We start from the raw sequence: 19,077 nt of genomic DNA, 5'->3' as shown, positions 1-19,077 counted from the left end.
ATGTTCAGCCTTGGGTAGGTCTATGCACGAAAGGACATAAACATTCGTGGCCGCATACTCACGTGTGAGAATGCGCGGGGCGAAATGGATTGTGATGAGTTCTAAAAAAAACTGGATTATGGTGATTTGATCACATCGAAGCTGTTGCGAGTTGGAGAGGAGCACTTTTTGCGAAACAAAGTCGGGAGTTGAAAATGGCAGACAAAGCCGAACGATAAACCCTATTTGCCGCACTCTGCAACAAATTGTCGCTCCTTCACACAAACGAGAGGGAACCCAACGAACGAAATGGGCCGTCCCATTTCCGCAGATAGAGAACGTGCGCCGGACCTGGTTTTGGGAACGTTATGGAAGGTTCCTAAAAATAGAACCTTATAGAAGGTTTCTGAGCGACTTATTCTCATTTCTTTTCTTCGGTTTTTCTTTTCTTTTTTTTTCTTTTTGAACGTTTTTTATTCTTTTTTAAGAAAAGTTCACATTACAGAAAAGATGTTCGAGATTTAAAAAATTCTTCACGATTTTAAAATAAAGATTTGTTTTTTCAAAGAAGTTCAGGATTTCAAAAATTGTTGTCCTTTTTAAAAATGTTCATGTTTAAGAAGATGTTTGTGTTATCCTTTTTAAAATCTGTCTACGTTTAAAAAATGTTTCCTTTTGCCAAAAAGATGATCACACTTTTTAGAAAAAATACCATGTTTTTAAAAAAAATCACTTTTTCCAAAAAAAAAATAACAAATATAATTCCACTTTTTTTAAGAACAGAAAGTACAATACCCGAACCTCTGCAGTTCTAGCTCGCTACCATAACACAACTAGGTACACTAGCACGAATGGCTATAGGCGTGTTTGGTTACCTTGCACCTTTTTTTGCTTGCATTGCACGTGTGTCTTAGTTGGGCCTGGTTGAGGAAAAACATGCCAAAAACCCAGCATTTGCATGTTGTTCGTTGCCCGCATCTAGACTTCTCGTATTAGTTGAGCAATTTTGGCTCAACTCAAAAAAAGTTGAGCAATTTTGGCATTGGGTTTGGTGTTCTGCATTGGCTGGGCTGATGCAACTACATGGTGTTTGATTGCATACAAGCAGCGTGATTAAGAGTTAACATCACGCGTGATAGCAAAGCTGAAGTAGAGTTTCTTGGCAGTGTAGTCGCGATGGCGGCGTCAATAGGCCGTAGACGAGAAGGTCGAGGGGGACGACGCTTGGCGGCGGTGGCGGGCACACATGCCGTCCAGCTTGCAAGGTTGATGATGAACAGTGAGAACACAAAGAAGCCACTCCAAATTTCATCTAAACATTAGTACAATATAATAGGAAGGTGCACATATACAAGTCTACATTTATTGAAATGAAAAATGTACAACATGAATTGAGATGAAGCTACTGGTAAAAGGGAATTTCAAACGGTTGACGTGTGTGATGGATTTGACGAAATTTGAGCAAAATATCTCCAAACATGCACACGAAATTAACCATTTACAATTAGTGAAATTACTAACCGATCGTCTGAATGGGACCATGGCATCGATGTGCATCTTTTTCATATAGACCTTATCTCGAATCGGATCATCTTGTATAGATTAGAAGAGACTGAAAGAGATTAACAAGTCCCGTTCAAACTGCCACACATATGCATTCCTACATACCATAAAGATGTAGATCTACTTGTCTACAATCATCAAAACAGAGAAAATACAACACGAAAGTTGTGTGAAACGTCGAGATGAACCTACTCGTTAGAGAAAAATTGAAAGGGTCGACCGTGCGCGACGAATTTGATGAAGTTAATCAAAAATAGTTCCAATAGGAACACAAAATCGAACATTTACGGTTAAAACTGCGAACCGATCGTCTGAATGAAACCATAACATCGATGCGCATCTTCTTCGTGTAGACCTTATCTCGAATCACAACATCTTATGTAGATTAGAAGGTGAAAGCGATTAAGGAGTGATTACACTCGAACAGTGCAAACTCATGTATAGGATGTACCCAACCTAGAGGAGCTCGTAGGTAACTGCACCAGGAAAGTCATCTAGGCGCCTAGATTGCATCGATCGGGCGTGTCTTATGAAAAACTGCCAAATCGAGCGTTCCCTCGGTACCAAGCCCAAAGGAGCTTTAAAGTTCGTGCTATGCACGCAACCAAACGGGTCAAACTCTTCTCGTGGGGGCCTGATTGAGATGTATGCGGGCAACCAAACACGACATTTCCGATTCGGCGCTTCACACCCCGCTTGGCTCTAGTCCGGTCCATTTTCCTTCTTTTTTTTCGTTCCTTCACATTATTTCAGAAAAAGGTGTTGCCGATGAGATCGAACTCCTGGCCTCATCTTTCCAAAGGAAGCGCACCAACCACCAGGCCACCTCACGCGCTTGTGCACATTTACTTTGTGTTCTTTCGTGGTTCAGTTTGGTTTGTACTTTTTCTTTTTTCTCTTATTTAAATTCTTGTTCTTGTTATTTCCTTTTTTCTTTAATGTGTGGTTATTTAAAAAAACATGAATCTTTTTTTCAAATCAATGATTTTTTTTCAAAATCGATGAACCTTTTCAAATTCTACAATTTTTTTTTTCAAATTGATGAAGTATTTTTCAAGTTCGATGCACTTTTTCAAATTAATGATTTTGTAGAATTCATGATTTTTTTTCTAAATCCATGAAGATTTATGAAATTTAAATATTTTTCCCTTTGTGCTAATTTTCTCGGTTTTTTTCAAATGCGACCGAGCGAACCAGGGGAAAATAAAATGCACTTGAATCACATGGGCTGGCCCTCAACCGTTGGCACGTGGCCGCCAGGGAGCTTACCTGGCGCCTGAAGCGTCAAATAGGAGCTCCCACTAAATACGCTGAACAAGACTGGATCGCACAATCGGCATCCTCTTACCTGGGCCGGCCGATTCAGGACGCTCTCTGTACCCCTTTGACGTGGGAGCTCCTATTTGACGCATTATGCGCCGGGAAGCCACTGCGTGCGCACACCCTGGCTCGCCCCCCACGCCCATTTGTGCCGGCCCATTTAGCAGCGCAGGGCACCCCCTATTTTCTTTAAATAATTCGTATTTTGAAAAATTACAAAAATTCAAAAAATGCGAATTTTGAAAAAGTTCGTGGAGGCAAAAAATATTTGAGTAATTTCATGAATTTAAAAAATGTTCGTGATTTCTAAAAAAGTTTGTGGAGGCAAAAAATATTTGAGTAATTTCATGAACTCTAGAAAGATTCGTCAAAAACTAAAAATATTCCTAAATATTAAAATTCTCCCAAAATTTCTAAAAATGTTCGCTGGTTCAGAAAAGGTATTCACATTTTCCGAAAAATGTACGCAATTTCAGAAGAAATAGTTGAATTTTAAATTTAAAACAATAATCAATTTTTTAAAATTTGATGAACATTTTAGTATTTCTTGACGCTTAATAAACTTAGCTATTAAAACACTCTTGATCAGGCGCGATATCTTTGGTTCATCCTTCCCCGTGATCCTTGTTGTATACCACTTCATGTGGACTATGGTCAATAAAGCTTAGCTATACCCCTAGAAAAATTTGACGCTTAATACCTCACATAGGAGGTCCCAAGCCAAACGCTCTAATTGGGCCGGCAAGAGTGTGCGCTGGGGCAGTATAGCTTCGACTTCACGAGAGTTCCTGACTTCGTTCGACTTCATGAGTGTCATATTTTTAAATGCAACCTTATTTTAATGATTTGAAACATTTTTGAAAACTTCTGCATTTCTTACCTTGTTTAAATGTTTTTAAAAAATGTGATGGACCTAATTTTGAATTTGTGAAACTATTTTTGAATGCTACAAATCACTTTTTTCAATAACACGATACATTTTGTAAATGTTTTATTGAAGCAAGTGAATATTTTTAAAATGTCAAAATAATTAATGCAAGCAATTTTTTAAAGTCGCGTGAACATTCTTTTTGCACTGCATGGATAGATTTTAAACATGCGATGAATGGTTTGAAAATCTTGAAGTAAATAAAACGGTGAAAGATATGTATTATGAGTATTTCAAAAATATTAACAAAATTAGAGAAACAAAAAAAATAAATCATCGAATAAAGCATGCGACAGACACCTAAGCTAGCCCACCAGAGGCTGCCCTGAGGCAGGTGCATGGGTTGGCCGTCGTTATGGGGCTTATAATTTGTTTTCTTGTAGTTAACTATTGTATAATCTATACCTACTAATAAAATCAATATGTATTCCTAGTCCATCATGATATTTTATAGAAAACCCCTGAAGTTTCTAACATTAAACCCGCATTAGTATCAAATGTTTTTTAAATACTCATATCTTCAAAACCGTAACTCCAAATTTAACATGTTATATATAGAACTTGATTAAAAAAATATATAGAATATGATATGATGTTAATTTACCTGTTAACCATTTAAAAAATTACTATATAGGGTGCAATCTTAATCAACGGTGCATTATTCGTCTTTCTTTCATATCGATACTGATCCAGATTGTGTATGAATATCGGGAAAGTATCCGGTGCTTCCAACTTTGGGTACTCCCGGTACTACAATGTCAAAAAACATTTTCCTTAATGTTTCAAAAAATTCCGAAAAAATTGTGAATGTTCACCATGGATGTGACTACAACCCTAAAAATTTCAGATCCAAACTCGAAACACATATTGAGAAACAAAAATGTGAAATCTAGCATGAATAGTGTAAAGAAGAGACAAAAACAACATTGACACTATTCAAATCTGGATTTCCTTTTTGTTTTTCAATGTTCATTTCGATTTTGAACCTGGATTTTTTAGGGGATGTAGTGACAATCGCTGTGAACATTCTTATTTTTTTGAATTTTTTAAAATATTTAAAAATGTTTTTTGACATTGGAGCACCGGGAGTACCCCAAGGCTGGGAGCACTGGATACTTTCCCTATGAACATCTCAGCAAAATCAGAATTAGAAACGAAACTGAAGATCCCTGGCCCGTTTCTTTGTACATATTAAGTCTACATACAAGGCGTGTTTAACAAGAAGACATGTGGAATCTTGAACTTGCGTTTTTATAGGCAAAGATCATCTTTGTTTGGGCCGTAGCTACAAATACTCTGATTATAGACACCTTTTATAAATTAAGAGCATGTGGTATTCTTTTCCCTCGTTGCAACGCACAGACCTTTTTACTAGTACTTACCTTATGTAACAAGGACCCGGAGAGATTGTAGAAAGGGATAGGATAGTTATTTTTTGCGAGAGACTTGTTGTAAATTTCTTAACTTGAGAAAGAAATATTCGGCCGTACAGCTTGTTCAAACCAGCAAAAAATTATTGTCTCGGTCCAAGTCTCTATGTCCGACAGGCCCCTCTAATGTGGAATTGGACTGGACTGGACTGGATTCTCGTGACGAGAGGAGGAGAGAGGAGAGCAAGCTGGTCCGTGCGTGTGGAAATTGACAAGTGTAATTCCAGTCCAAGTCCAACGACAGCAATGACGTCGATGACTTGCCCCTGCATGACCGCGACACTCGCACCTGTCATCCGGCCCATCGTTCCTGGGCCACATATCAGTCTCTCCGTGTGGATTCCTCCTTCGTCTTTTTCATTCCTCCTTCGTCTTTTTCTTTGCGAGGGTCTTCGAATGCAGCGCCCACCGGCCCCGCCCATGCCATCGAGCGGGACCCGACGCAACCACGCCGGCTCCTGCGCCCCACAGAAAAAAACGCAAAATGTGGAAAACGCTCGCCGCACAGCAAATAATCATTGCCTCATGCGTGACCCTCACACACCGACACGTGGGCCCGGACGCCCTCAGGCCCACAGGTCATCCTCGAATAAAAGCACGGGAGCGCAGCTGTAAAACGAAGGCGTGCCTTATTCCAAAGCAATTTTCCGGGCACGCGCCTTGCGTGATCTGACGCACGCACAAATATCGCCGACTCTACCACATTTTTTTTCTTCTTCTTTTGAATTTCCCATAGATTTCTTTCTTAATCCTGAAGGCAGGCAGCCCAAACACGAACAGGTCGCAGACCCCCCCAACCCAACCCAAAAATCCCCCAAAATCGTCCGAACCCAAACCGAAATCCCCACGCCAGTACGCCTTCCTCCTCCTCCCTCTCCTCGCCGCCCTCATCAATCCCGAACGAGGCTAGGGTTTCCGCCCGCCGCACCGCCATGGGCTCCAGCAAAGGCTCGCCCCCGCCCTCCGCCGCGGGGCCCTCGTCGGCCGGGAATGCCCCCGCGCCGGTGGGGCCGGCGCCTAGGCCGCCGGAGGTGGCGCCGTTCCTCACCAAGGTCTACGACATGGTCTCGGACGCGGCCACCGACAAGGTCATGTCGTGGACGGACGCCGGCAACAGCTTCGTGATCTGGGACGCGCACGCCTTCGAGCGCGACCTGCTCAGCCGCCACTTCAAGCACCGCAACTTCAGCAGCTTCATACGCCAGCTCAACACCTATGTGAGACTCCCTCGCCCTCCCCGTTTGTCTCCTATGCGCGGATTTTTCCTTTTCAGGGTGATTTGAGGTGAATTGGATGCAATTGCTATGGCGGAGCATGTTTCCTTTATTATAATTTCGTAATGTGCTATTGCGACTAAGTGAGAATTTAGTCCAAGTTAACTGTCTGGAGTAGCTCTCGGTGTAGTTTAGACAAACCTGTGTTTTAATGCGCGATCATTTTCGCTTGAATCCAGTTTGTTACAGGCTATTGCTTTGTTCAATTTGTGCTTGTTGCGCTGAGAACTTGTGGCAATACAATTTCACTTTCGCGTAATATGCGGACTTACCATTCCGGGTTAAAGCATTTGTTCCAAATCTGTCCATGCTTTGCTATCCAGTAGTAAAAATGCTTTTAGCAGTCTTCTTTATATTATGAAATATAATTATGCGTGTGGCCATTGGAATTTTGTGGATCTGATCAAAATAACTATCGCTCCTAGCAGTTCTGCCGAACATGCCTTGAGTTCTATTGGCACGGAATGCATGCTATCTAAACTCTTTTCTATATTTTGGATTCTGCATATTTGGCATCTACCAAACTTTATTTATGGTAGGAGTAGAAGAGAATGGAGCTACTTCATGTAGTGTCTTCGCTTCATGCTTAACTTAAATAGTATCCTGACTGTTGTGTTTCTGAATGAAATCAAATAAATGTTTCGTCTGCATTGACATAATATCATGACTGAAAGTTAATCTTCTGCGTGAGCATTTCTTTTATGCTGGTTGGAACTTTGTTTTACCTACCCAAAGGTATTTGATGAATGATGTTGTGCTTTTGATGAGTGTCTAGCAGTATCCAGTGGCTCGAGCCAGATTCTTGCAGTCTGGGATTCTATTCTTGTCAGCTTTTCCTTCCAATTTTTATACAGTTTCTTTCATGTCCATTTGCTGAATACAAGAGCAGACTGATTTTTTCTCACTGGATTGTATACATGCTCTTAAAGATTTTGTTGTGACCACACGAATTGCTGCTCTTGGCTCCATATACTTTTGGTAAAACTTCCTCATGAAGCATGCAACTTTCAACACCGCAATGAAATCAGTGGAAGCATCACATGATCTGTTATTTACTCTAAAGAAAACCTTGCATTCTAGGATTTCTTATTTGGTGAACTTATCCATGCTTCTTCTTATCTAGGGATTTCGTAAAGTTGACCCTGATAGATGGGAGTGGGCCAATGAAGGGTTTCTTAGGGGCCAAAAGCATCTTCTGAAAATCATTAAGAGAAAGAAGAGACCTCAGGAAGCAGGTCGTGAGTTAGAGAAGGCACCTGTCAAAGCTGCACCTGGTACTGAAAATATTGAAATAGGAAGATATGGCGGGCTTGTAAAGGAGGTGGAAACCCTTAAGAGGGATAAATCTCTTCTCATGCAGCAGCTTGTGGATCTCAGGCACTACCAGCAAAGCTCTAACCTTGAAGTCCAGAGTTTGATTCAACGCCTTCAAGTAATGGAACAGAACCAGAAGCAGATGATGGCACTTCTATCAATCGTTGTCCAGAACCCTAGTCTTCTCAACCAGCTTGTGCAGCAGCAGCAGCAGCAGCGCAGGGCCAACTGGTATGAGGATGGAAACAAGAAAAGGAGGTTCCCTGCTCTAGAGCAGGGTCCAGTAACTGATTACGGGACTTCTGGCGCAGGGACCGAAATTATTCAGTATCGGCCTCCTGCCCCTGAAACTTCTAGCCAAGTAATACCAGATGAAGCATTTTTGTCGGCCACCACACAACCAATCTCAAGTCCCGCACTTAACATGCCCATGGACATTGACACTCAAACGACGTCGGACAACCTCAACACACAAGGTTCATCAGGGGACATTTTTGCTGACATGCCTGCTCTACCAGACTTTGATGACATGCATCTGTGGTTTGGCGAAGACGGGGAACCTACTTTAACTATTCAAGATTATGATGAGTCTCCACAGTCAGAGCAGGACTGTCAGATGGAAGCACAGCATAACTACAATGACCCTCAACATGGTATTCCCTAGTTTGTTGTATGCTGAATGTTTCTGTTCTTCTTTTTCTGCAAAGCATGCAGAGACTGTATTCTGTGTAACTGCTAATATTGTATGTCCAATGACACGCTATGCACTTCAGGTGCCCAAGTGGAGTTCAGATTAGTAGGATTTTGCGAAGTTTATACCATGTCATTTCCTTCTTTTGTCAAGGAAATGGATTTTTTAACGCCTGCTTATTATGTTATGGTGTTCTGCTACTATCTCAGCGATTCTATACAAATCTGACTCACTTTCTTATTTCAGCTGATGTCATAACTGAAGCATAGGTGGTGGTCTAGGAGCACATCGGGCAGCAACATTACTTTAGGTTCGGAACGGTCCATAAAAAGATCACCATTATGTTTTCTTTACTGAAAGTTACTTTGTACCCCCTTAGAGATTTCAATACGGACTACATACGGATGTATGTAGACGCATTTTAGAGTGTAGAGTTACTCATTTTCCTCCGTATATAGTCTACATTGGAATCTCTATAAAATGGCTTATATTTAGGAACAGAGGGAGTATTTGCTGAACAGGACAAAACGCAGCAGTGTAGTTTAGCAGTTACTAATGTCATCAGAATATAGTCATGTTCAATTTGATGCCAACAAGCACAAAACAGGATGCATGCAGGAAAAAGAAGGCAGCATTATTTAGACGTTTTACCCAAGCATACTCGCCTGATATTCAAACAACCTATTGGCGATAGCACTTTAACATGATTCTTTTGCGATAGTATTAGGTTGCTGCTGCCCTTTCAGAATTTAGAGTTAGTCTTATTGGCCTTCACATACATATTTGTAACCTTGTTTTTGAAAACCCGCTTGGTTGTACTCTAGTACACTTATTTTGGGATGGAGGGGGTAGGTTCAGTTCGATGCTGACTAATTTTACAAAGATTAGTCGGAAGCAATCAGTTTTGTTGTAGGGCTTGACAAATGTTACCTACTAATTCAGTTGCCTTTTGTTCAGCTTCTGGGTGATCAAAATGTGGAGGCATGATGATGCGTGAGGTGGGCGCCATTGGCAGTGAAAACGGCATCTGTGCTCAGAGTCATCAGAGTGTCATATAGCAAATGCTCGAAAGACATTAACTGTCGTTGACTATACAGGATTCTTTTGTTGTTTTTCGGGCATAGGACAGGGACTTTTTGCGCGACCCTACTCTCCTTGTCCTTACAGTAGAACAGCCAACAACTGGAATTCACTCGCTCGGTGTATATGCTGTTGTGTTTTGTAAATGTCAACCTGTCCTGTACATTCTGTGAATTTCCAGCGAAAATGTAATGTTCCATTGACATTTATGAAGTGGTTTTCTATTACGTGTTTCATTTTATGTACGTGCAGGGTGCATGAACGGGAGGCTATTGCAAGAACCATGCACATGCACACCTCGTTTTTGCTCCCGGACATCCATTGCATACACTGCGAGCATTGTCAACATAAGAACAAGATATTTTCCCGGATATGAACAATTTTCTATCAATGCGAGCATTGTCTATATAAGAACCGTATTTGTTCCCAGACTGAAACAATTTACTCTGCAGCTTCTTGCCGTGTAGAGAACACTATCTTAGTTTATCCTTGTGGTAGTGCGATATGTCAGGTTCTATTATAGAACCATAGGAAGAAACTTGGCATGGAAGCGCATCTGGTGTAGTGGTATCATAGTACCCTCCCACGGTACTGACCAGGGTTCGATTCCCTGGATGCGCAGTATTTTTTTTAAGCTTCGATTTTTGCCAATCTATTAACAATTTGCCCAATGAAATGCTCATGCAAGTTGTCATCTTAGGAAGATCATACTATTTTAATACTTGGAATACCAAGAAAACCGCTTCATAAATGTCAATGGAACATTTATTCAGATGGGGGCATTCATATGGCTCTTTCAGGATTTTTAGAGTTCATGTGCGTTCCAAAGAGAAAAGTCTTGTGCTTTGTCTAAATGCACTTTTACTAAGTGTTTTATATAACCGTTTCGACTGGAACCATGTACTTGTAGCAGGTACTCCCTCCGTCTACGAATAAGTGTATTTCTAGTTTTCGTCCTAAGTGAAAGTTTTAAAATTTTGACCAACTATATATACAAGAGTAGCAACATATATGACATTAAATTGATATATTATAAAAGTATATTTTAAAACGGATCTAGTGATACTCACTCCTTAAATCTCCGCAAACAAGGAAATTAAAGCCACTCCAAGACTCCAAGAGGAAACCAACGAGGTCTCAGACGATGACGTAACGGAAAACTATACGGACAGCTCGATGATGAAGCTTAAGTCGGCTAGAAGTTGACCGTCTGCCTGCCGCGGAGGGGAGAGCCCGTCGCAGACTTGTACTCCCTTCGTTTCAAATTACTTATCACAGAAATAAATATATCTAAAATTAAAATACATCTAGATACATCCATTTCTACAATAAGTAATTCGGAACGGAGGGAGCAGTACACAAGTAAACACCTCTCTCATACGTTACGTCCTAGACCCAAGCCAGCCGACCGAATCGAATAAATCACAACCCTAACCCGCAAACCAAGCCCGTGCTCTGCCCCCGTCGACCAACGACATGCTTCGTCCCCTCTTTGCCCGGCGGCCGCCGGCGCCGGGCCACGCCCCCAGCTTTCCCGACTGGGTCCTCCTCGACACCGTAGTGCGCGGGGCCAACCACGACTGGGAGAAGATATCAAACGCCGAGTGCTCCGCTGCCCTGGCGACCACGGCAAGAACGTTCATGGAGGTCCAAGACGAGGGGGTGGAGGTGGAGGTGGAGGTTTCCTTCTTCTTCGTCAGCCCCCCACAGGTCTCCGGCTTCATCGTCCACGTCGGGGACAACGGTCTGTCCTACGGCGCTACCGTCGTCATCACCGACGGCGACGCCGTTCTGCTACACATCACCGTGGCGATGTTCAACGGGCTGCGTTATCTCGTCTACAAGGCCGACCACGGGAGCCCGTCACTCGAGGTGCTCCCGCACCGACCTGTCAGATTCCATTCAACCAACGAGGTCGGCATCCTCAGCCATGGCGACGGATACGTCGTGGCGGCATTGGCACGTAGCCTCAAAGTCGGCCCTCTTGCTTACGAGCTCTTCCTCTGCTCGTCCACGACCAAGGCATGGAGCAGCAAGGTGATCCCACTGGACGGTGCTACCGGGGACGATGACCTGAGGCACGTCCTTAACCACCAGACCACAAAGGTGATCACCGTCGGAGTGGATTCGCTGGGGTGGGTCGACCTCTGGCGCGGCATCCTCCTCTGCAATGTGCTCGATGAGGATCCGGTGGTCCGCTACCCGAGCTTTCCCCGCCCGACGCCGGGAAACTCGCGCCACGTCGGAACGTCGTCTTCCAGGCCGTTCACGGACGTGATATGCGTCGGCGACATGCTCAGGTTTGTCGAGGTGGAGTACCACCAAGATGCGGATTCGGAAGACGACGACGACGTTAGGCCAACTCCACCGCACAACCCCAAACGAACGTCCGGTTTAGGCGGATTTTGTCCCTTTGGGGCGACAATGGGTTCGCCCATGTTCGTGTCTGTCCGATGGGTCGTGGGTGCGCCCAGTGCGCAGCCGCACTCCAAATCTTGTCCGTGTCGGATGTGTTTAAAAAAACATAAAAACTTAAATAAAATGACTTAAAAAAGTAAATAAACACAGTTTAAAAAACTTAAAACTTAAGTTAGGGTCCATGGCCATAAAACGGCCCAGTTTCACGTCCAATTTGACATAATTAAACATGAAAAATAAAATAAAAAACGGCTGCCGCCAGCACGCTCCTGCCTGTGCCCGTCGATGCCGTCACCGTCTTTAGTGGCCGCCGGCGTCGTCGTCGTCACTGACGAGGTCGACGTAGGCCAGCGGCGTCCAGAGGTGGGCCGGCGGTGCGTGGTAGATGCGAGTGGGCTGGACGGCGGGAGGTGCCTGCACCATCTCCTCCCATGGTGACGTCTCCCGCTCCGGTGACCGCGGCGGAGTGGCACACCAGTTCACGCCCACGGCGGCGGCCATCTCCGGAGCAGTGCAGGACCAGCCCCACCCCAGGCCCACCAGGCCCGGGTGGAACACGGCGATCGGCTCCTCCTCCATCGTCTCCTCCGCGGCCACCATCTCCAGCTCGGGGATGGCTACCTCGCCGGCGGCGGAGCGGGCCATCATCTCCTCCAGGCCCTCCAACTGGCGCTCATCGTGCGTGTACATGGAGTCTTCCATGACACGCGCCATGAGACAGGCCTCCTCCTCCTCTGTCATGCGAGGAGGTGGTGGTGGAGACGACGAAGGCGACGGCGACGACGACGGCGTGGGCGTGAGGCCGTGCACCCGCCTACGTCCGCGCTCCTGGGGAGCAGGCGCTGCGTGCTCCCGACGTGGCCGCCGCGGCCCAGACGCCGTGCCGGCGAAGAAGAAGGCACGCCACACGTCGTGCTCATCCCTGCGCCAGGTGTCCCAGAGGGCGGAGTCCGGAGCGTACCTGTCATTGTAGTACAGGTCATCGGGGAGGAGGCGGCGGCAGCGCTCGATCTCTTCATGGCGCGCACGGCCGCTCGACGAGACGGGAGGGATCGGCACACGGTCGACGGATAAGTGCCAGTTGTTGGGGAGGTGGACGTCGCTCCAGGGGAGCGGCGTCCTCGTCTCCCAATAACGGCGGCACACCGACGCGCGGATGTAATGCCGGTCGCGCTCGCCGGCGGACGTGGGGGCGATGGAACGCGGGCGGCGCGAGGGCCTGGCGTGGTGGTGATGCCAGCTCCTCCTTCTTCACGGAGCCGGCGCGGCGCCCCGACGAGGAGCCGGCCTCGCGATCGTGCTTCCCCTTGCGGTTCCAGAAGCCCATGGCATTGAGATGGCCGGCCGACGAGCTCGAGGACGGGGGAGGCTAGGCTTTTCGCGCTGTCGGGTTTCGAGGAGGCCGCAGGATGGAGTGGGGCAGTGTGGACGACGACCGGTCCACTGGTTCCCCATTTAAGGACGGCGACCTTCCATTGGGCCGATGACAGGTGGGGCCGGCCGCCTACGCGTATTGATGTTGGCGGGTGAGAGGTAGGTGGCCGCCCTGCCACGCGGTCAGATGCGGACGAGCGGTGCGTCCGTTCGGTGTTCGCGACGACCCAAATCCCGCGCAAGTTTGCGCTTCAAATGGATCGACCCGGACACAAAACGAATCAAATAGGTCCGAACCATCGCGCGCTGGGCCGTCTTGTTTTTCTGTTTTACCCCAAATAGACGGGGCCGGACAGAGTGGAGTCGTGCGGTGGAGTTGACCTTACCGACTATGGTTGGAGGGCGACGAGCATGGAAAGGACCCTCGCTTCGGATTGGAACACGTGCTGTAGTGTGGAGACCGGCGACATCCTTTTAGCCGGTCAAAGTTGGGATTTGGTTTCGCATAGGGTGTGGGATGACGATGAGCAACGGCTTTCGTTGAGGAAATTCGAGCGTTATTCTCCTACCCTTGGCATGGATGATGACGTTTTTTACATGATGGCCCGGCCACTTGGAAGCAATGACAAGCCATTGGGTCTGTTTGGTGCTCTGGACATGAGAAATATGGACATGAGGCTCGTGTCCTTTTCCACGGAAAGGATGTCTTATATTGATCCAAACTACTGTCCACGTGTCGTGTCGCGCTACTTCAACGATACCTCTGGTAATTATGTTGTCTATTTTTTATCACGTGTGGGCAGTGAGACATATCCTTGGTTTAATTTCGTTTTTCTATGTCCAAAATGTTGCAGGGAAGAATACTCCTGGGGAAAATCTCAGGTGATTCTTATTGCTAGGTTGGAGAACGATTCAGTGGAACGAACTTATTTCTGCACCTAACATGGACTCATATATTTGCACGGTTAATTGCAGGTGGATTGGTTTGGTTAAATTAGCAGTGCTCCAGGATATTCTTGCTGCCATCCAGACGGTCACGTCATTAGGTATTTGCCAAGCCTAATTTTGGCGATACTATTATTATCACAGCTGTCTTTGTCAACACTAGAAGTTCACATTATTTATTCGATCATTTGTCGCAGATGCAAAGTTGAAAATGCTTGAAAGACCGGATGAAGAAGAGCTGAGGATTTGCTCCGTCTCTATTGCAATGCTTAACCAGGTTAGTGCAAATTTACACATTAATAATTGATACACAATTATAAGTCCATCCCTGAATTTCAAAGTTATGTCTAACGTAGATGGCAGATGGTATTACCTCTTACACCGATGATGTATGCGCAACTAGCATCCGATGCCATGTCTCGGCACTTGAAGAGTACGTATGAGAGACTAGGCCATTTCAAATACAATAACCTTTTTCCGAATAACCCTCTAAATTAATAGCATACAATTTCTGAATGTCAATTTTCTGTTTGTAGAGGGTTTTCCCTTCTGCGTGCCAAGACTTTGCCAGCTACCGACAAGAATCAGTGTAAAATAGTCGACACCATTCACACCAATATAGCGCCTGTCATAGCATTGACACGGAGGTACTTGGACAATTGTATTTCAAACAAAATGAATACTTGGTATTTTTCTGATATTTCCCCTTCAATCTGAAGAGTGTTTTTTTCAGTCTTGTAAAAGCATTGCTGCCAAAGTGATTGGTCGATCCACTTTATTTACTTCAATCTGTGGACCGGACTCTTCAATATGGAGAGCTGCCCCTGACGCAGTACTTGAGGCGCCTTGCCCCGTCAGAGCGTGGTCCTGAAGCGACTCGCCATGTGGGAGCTTAATCCTAAGGGAATGCAGTATGAAAACTGACACTATGTACTCTCCATTTTCTAGTCTATGATGATGAGGAGATGCCAATGAAATCAGAGCAGAATGATGTATGTTTCAGCTAGCAGCTGAATTGTCATATTTACAGCAAAGTTTGAAAATTAGAGTAGTTGAATTGTGCGCTTCACTTTGAATGAGGCGCCTAAAAGCTTATATTGTGAAACGTGTAGAATCCTAAGAGTGCTGAGAGTGATGTTTATGTTCTGCTTCGTTTGCTGGCACTCTTCACTGACCGCTCCTTGGTGAACAAGGAGAACATCACCTCTGAGATATTGACCCGACACAATATTTTAAAATTGACGAAGTCATCATGGACATCTCTTAGTCGGCGGAAACGTCTCCTCTCACCGAACGAACGTCGTTAGAAAGACTGGAATAAATCTAAGAAAATACGAGCACCAGTGTCGAGTCTAGAACTTGAACCATGGTGGGGTGGTTCCACCAAAAGGAACCTAACTATCTGAGCTACGCTCACTTCACACTTGAGTCATATATTGGTGCCTTATGAAACTATCAACACGTTATACAAGATGGTTAAGCCCGGTGAAGTTGCTCTGGTACCTGATCTTAAGCCAGTAATGATCATAGTATCCAATATTGACAGATTATTTAATGCTCATTTCAATCGCAAGGTGATCTCCTAGACCCGCTTTGCAATTACCTGCACCATAACTTGTACGGTCCATCCAAAAAATATAGATAATCACACAACAATTGTTTAACCATATTCCAATAAATTGGTGCTCTTTATGTAGTTACTATATGTTGTCTTATGTCATGCCAACTCAACATTGTTACTTATATTAAGCCTCATTCTTTATTTAAGAGTAAGTTGCACGGTTAGTACACGAAGTTGTCGCGAAAGTTAACTTTTATACATCAAGTTAGAAATTTAACAGTTCAACACATGAAGTTGCATAAGTGATACACAGTTGGTTAAATATATACTTGTTCGATAATTTTTTTAGTGGGGTTATTAAAAAATTCACATTGTAAGTTTGCACATTGGTCCTTGTCAGTGCGGTCGGTGCTTCATACAAGGTGGAAGCAGTGCTCACCACCAATGATGCGGACTCTGGCAGGCATCATCCAGGGTCGGGTGAGACCAGGAGGTTGTCGCGGTTCAAGTAAGGTAAGACACCGTCGGCGGCGACGACGAACGGAATAGTCGCCGCGACGTGTCCAGAATGGCAACGGAAATTTTGCTAGTGTCGATCCCAACTTGAAATTGAGACACTATGAATATTGCAGAGATGGAGAGGATGTTGTACTAATATGTTTCAAACGTATCTATAATTTTTTTATTACTTTATGCTATGTTTATATCATTGGGGAATAATTTTGGCATCAATTTTTTTATTAACATATTAACTCATTGCCAAGTGCCAATTCTTGTTTTCTACATGTTTTGGATTATACAAAAAATCAATTTATGGAGCTCAAAGAATACTGAAAAATTCCTGAAAATAATTTTCATGGGGAAGCTTCCGGAGGGCTCAGGACCCACCGTTGATTATGATAGTGCTCACGGTCTGAAATTTGTGTTATGTTTATTTGAACAAATGTCTGGTTTCAAAATTAATTTTCATCAAAACGAGCTTTTCCTGTTTGGTAATGCCATTAATAAAATTGATGAATATACAAGAATTTTCACTTGTCCTATAGGATCTCACCCTATGAGATATTCAGGTTTACTTGTGGATGAGAAAAAAATAGGAATAAGAATCGGAAGCCACCTGAGGACAAAATGGAAAAGAAGTGTGGTAACTAGCTAGGAAGATTACTTACCAGTGTTGGTAGGATCAACTTAATATAGTCCTCTTTGATTGGAAGTCTATACTTTATGATGTCCTTTTATGGTCTACCTTTTAGAGTTAATGAGAGGATGTATTTTTTTAGAGCCGGGTTGTTATGGCAGGAGGATGTAAATAAAAAAATCATTTAGTTAAATGGTCTGAGGTCTGCAAATAAAAAGATATGGGTGGTTTGGGTATACAAAACTTATCCTTGATGAATAAAGCTCTAGTTTGTAAATGGTGGTGGAAGCTTTATAATATTGAAAGGTTGTGGCAAAGAAATATTTGAATAAAATATATAAATAAATGCTTGTTCGCCTGGGATAAAACCAAAACAGGGAGATTCTCACTTCTGGTCTAAAATTCTACGGCATAAAGATCTTTTTTTTTTCTCTGTGCAAGTTTATACGTAGTTGGGAATGGGGAAAATGTGAGGTTTTGGGAAGATTGGTAGACTGGGGATAAGTCTCTCAAAGCTAGTGCCCCTAGACTTTACAACATATGCTTTGAAAAAATAAAATCTGTTAAAGGGATCTTTTGTAAATTAATTGACCAGGTCCAATTTAGAAGGACTTTGTATGGAGATTCTCTTGAACTGTGGGATTATATCAAAGAAGTTTGTGCTTCTGCAACTCTGACTGATAAAAAAAGATTCTATTAGGTGGACATACTAAAAAATGGGAATTACTTAGTTAAGTCTTATTATAGTTTATTGGTTGAAAATGATAATAAATACCCTCATAATTTCCTTTGGAAAGTCAAGATGCCACCTAGAGTTAAGGTGCTCGTTTGGTTAGTGCTTAGAAAGAACATATTATTAACTAAAGATAACTTTCTCAAAAGAGAATGGCTTGGAGATAAGAAGTGTCCTTTTTGTGGAAGGGAGGAATCCATTAATCATTCTTTCTTTCAATGCTCTATTGCTAGGTTATTATGGAATATTATGAAATGTGCTTTTAAACTTCTTGATATATTCCTGATACAACTGGTGACTTGTTCAATACTAGGCTCTCGAGATTTATTAAAAGTGAGATAAATCTAGTTGTGGTAGGCATTTCTGCCATTTTCCGAACTATATGGAAATTGAGAAATAACATTATTTTTTATAATAGCAAGGAGACTGATTCTTGTATCCCGATTAATATGATCATTCAAATCCTTGACTGAAATATTTTGCATAAAGATCCAGAAAAACAAAGGCAAATGAAACATGGTATAAAAATGGTGGAGGCAGTTGCAAGTGAAGTCATCAAGGTGACTCATGGGTGGTGGATTGGTGCTAACAGGATCATGGCTTGATAAAGTTGAGGAGCTCCTACGATCTTCTGCTTGAGGTGCCAATGAAGATTTTCATTTTGTTATTTATGCCTTTCATTTGGTTCTGTTATGTCTTGAACCTCGCCTCTATTTATTTGGCTTTGCATTTACCTGGAGAACTGCTTGTAGGATCCAAAGGTAAACGAAACTAGGAGTTTAGGCCGTGCGGCTCGGCGCGCTGCGGCTAGGGATCTGCCCCCTTCAGGTTCGCTTCCCTGCTCTCCTCCTCCTGTCCTCCTCATGTTCTTTCACCTGTTCGTTTAGTGCTACCTTCTCAGTCCAATGATCATTTATTACGTATCTTAGAGGATGTGGGCATCACTTGTGACCCTAGTTTCCGTTCCCCCTCAGCTCTGTTAGATATTTTAAGGGCCAAAGAAATTGCTCAGGCGGACCTAGCTAAAGCCAAGGAGGCTGTTTCGGGTATTGTGGCCCCACTGGTTGTGGCCGGCGGGGGTGTGGAGGGATCTGATAGGGTTCAGGTGGCCTCCGGAATACCTAAATGTGGGGCTGGTAAACGCTCTAAATCCTGCATGGCCCCAAGCATGTCGAGTCTTCGCATCAAGAATCTTTCTCATAGATGAAGGCCTTATTTTGGAATATTAGGGGTTTCGGCGCTAGGGGGCGTCAGGACCAGCTCAAATATTTGGTTCATTCTGAAAACATTGATATCATTGGTCTAGTGGAAACTCTGAAATCTTCTTTC

At 43.9% G+C, this 19,077-nt stretch overlaps 2 protein-coding genes and 1 non-coding gene across 3 annotated transcripts; all 3 read left to right on the top strand.

Moving 5' to 3' along the window:
* The first annotated feature begins 5,963 nt into the window (after positions 1-5,963).
* Positions 5,964-9,806, top strand: LOC125551141 (heat stress transcription factor A-9). Its single transcript, XM_048714297.2, has 4 exons — positions 5,964-6,437; positions 7,618-8,461; positions 8,746-8,809; positions 9,457-9,806. The coding sequence occupies exons 1-3, from the start codon at positions 6,153-6,155 to the stop codon at positions 8,766-8,768; spliced, it is 1,152 nt and encodes a 383-aa protein (XP_048570254.1). The 5' UTR covers positions 5,964-6,152; the 3' UTR covers positions 8,769-8,809; positions 9,457-9,806.
* A 323-nt stretch (positions 9,807-10,129) lies between these two features.
* Positions 10,130-10,200, top strand: TRNAG-CCC (transfer RNA glycine (anticodon CCC)). Its single transcript has one exon. It is a non-coding gene; the product is annotated as a tRNA-Gly (tRNA).
* Positions 10,201-11,055: 855 nt separating this feature from the next.
* Positions 11,056-14,909, top strand: LOC147976358 (uncharacterized). The gene is made up of 6 exons (XM_087520832.1): positions 11,056-11,921; positions 13,755-14,137; positions 14,226-14,253; positions 14,347-14,417; positions 14,514-14,593; positions 14,853-14,909. Exons 1-6 carry the CDS (start codon positions 11,056-11,058, stop codon positions 14,907-14,909), a joined length of 1,485 nt encoding a protein of 494 aa, XP_087376958.1.
* Positions 14,910-19,077: the final 4,168 nt, after the last annotated feature.

This window comes from Triticum urartu, chromosome 4A, assembly GCF_056163025.1.
Source record: "Triticum urartu cultivar PI428250 chromosome 4A, HENAU_Tu73, whole genome shotgun sequence".
NCBI classification, from domain to species: domain Eukaryota; kingdom Viridiplantae; phylum Streptophyta; class Magnoliopsida; order Poales; family Poaceae; genus Triticum; species Triticum urartu.
This window is presented reverse-complemented; position numbering and strand designations above follow the sequence as displayed.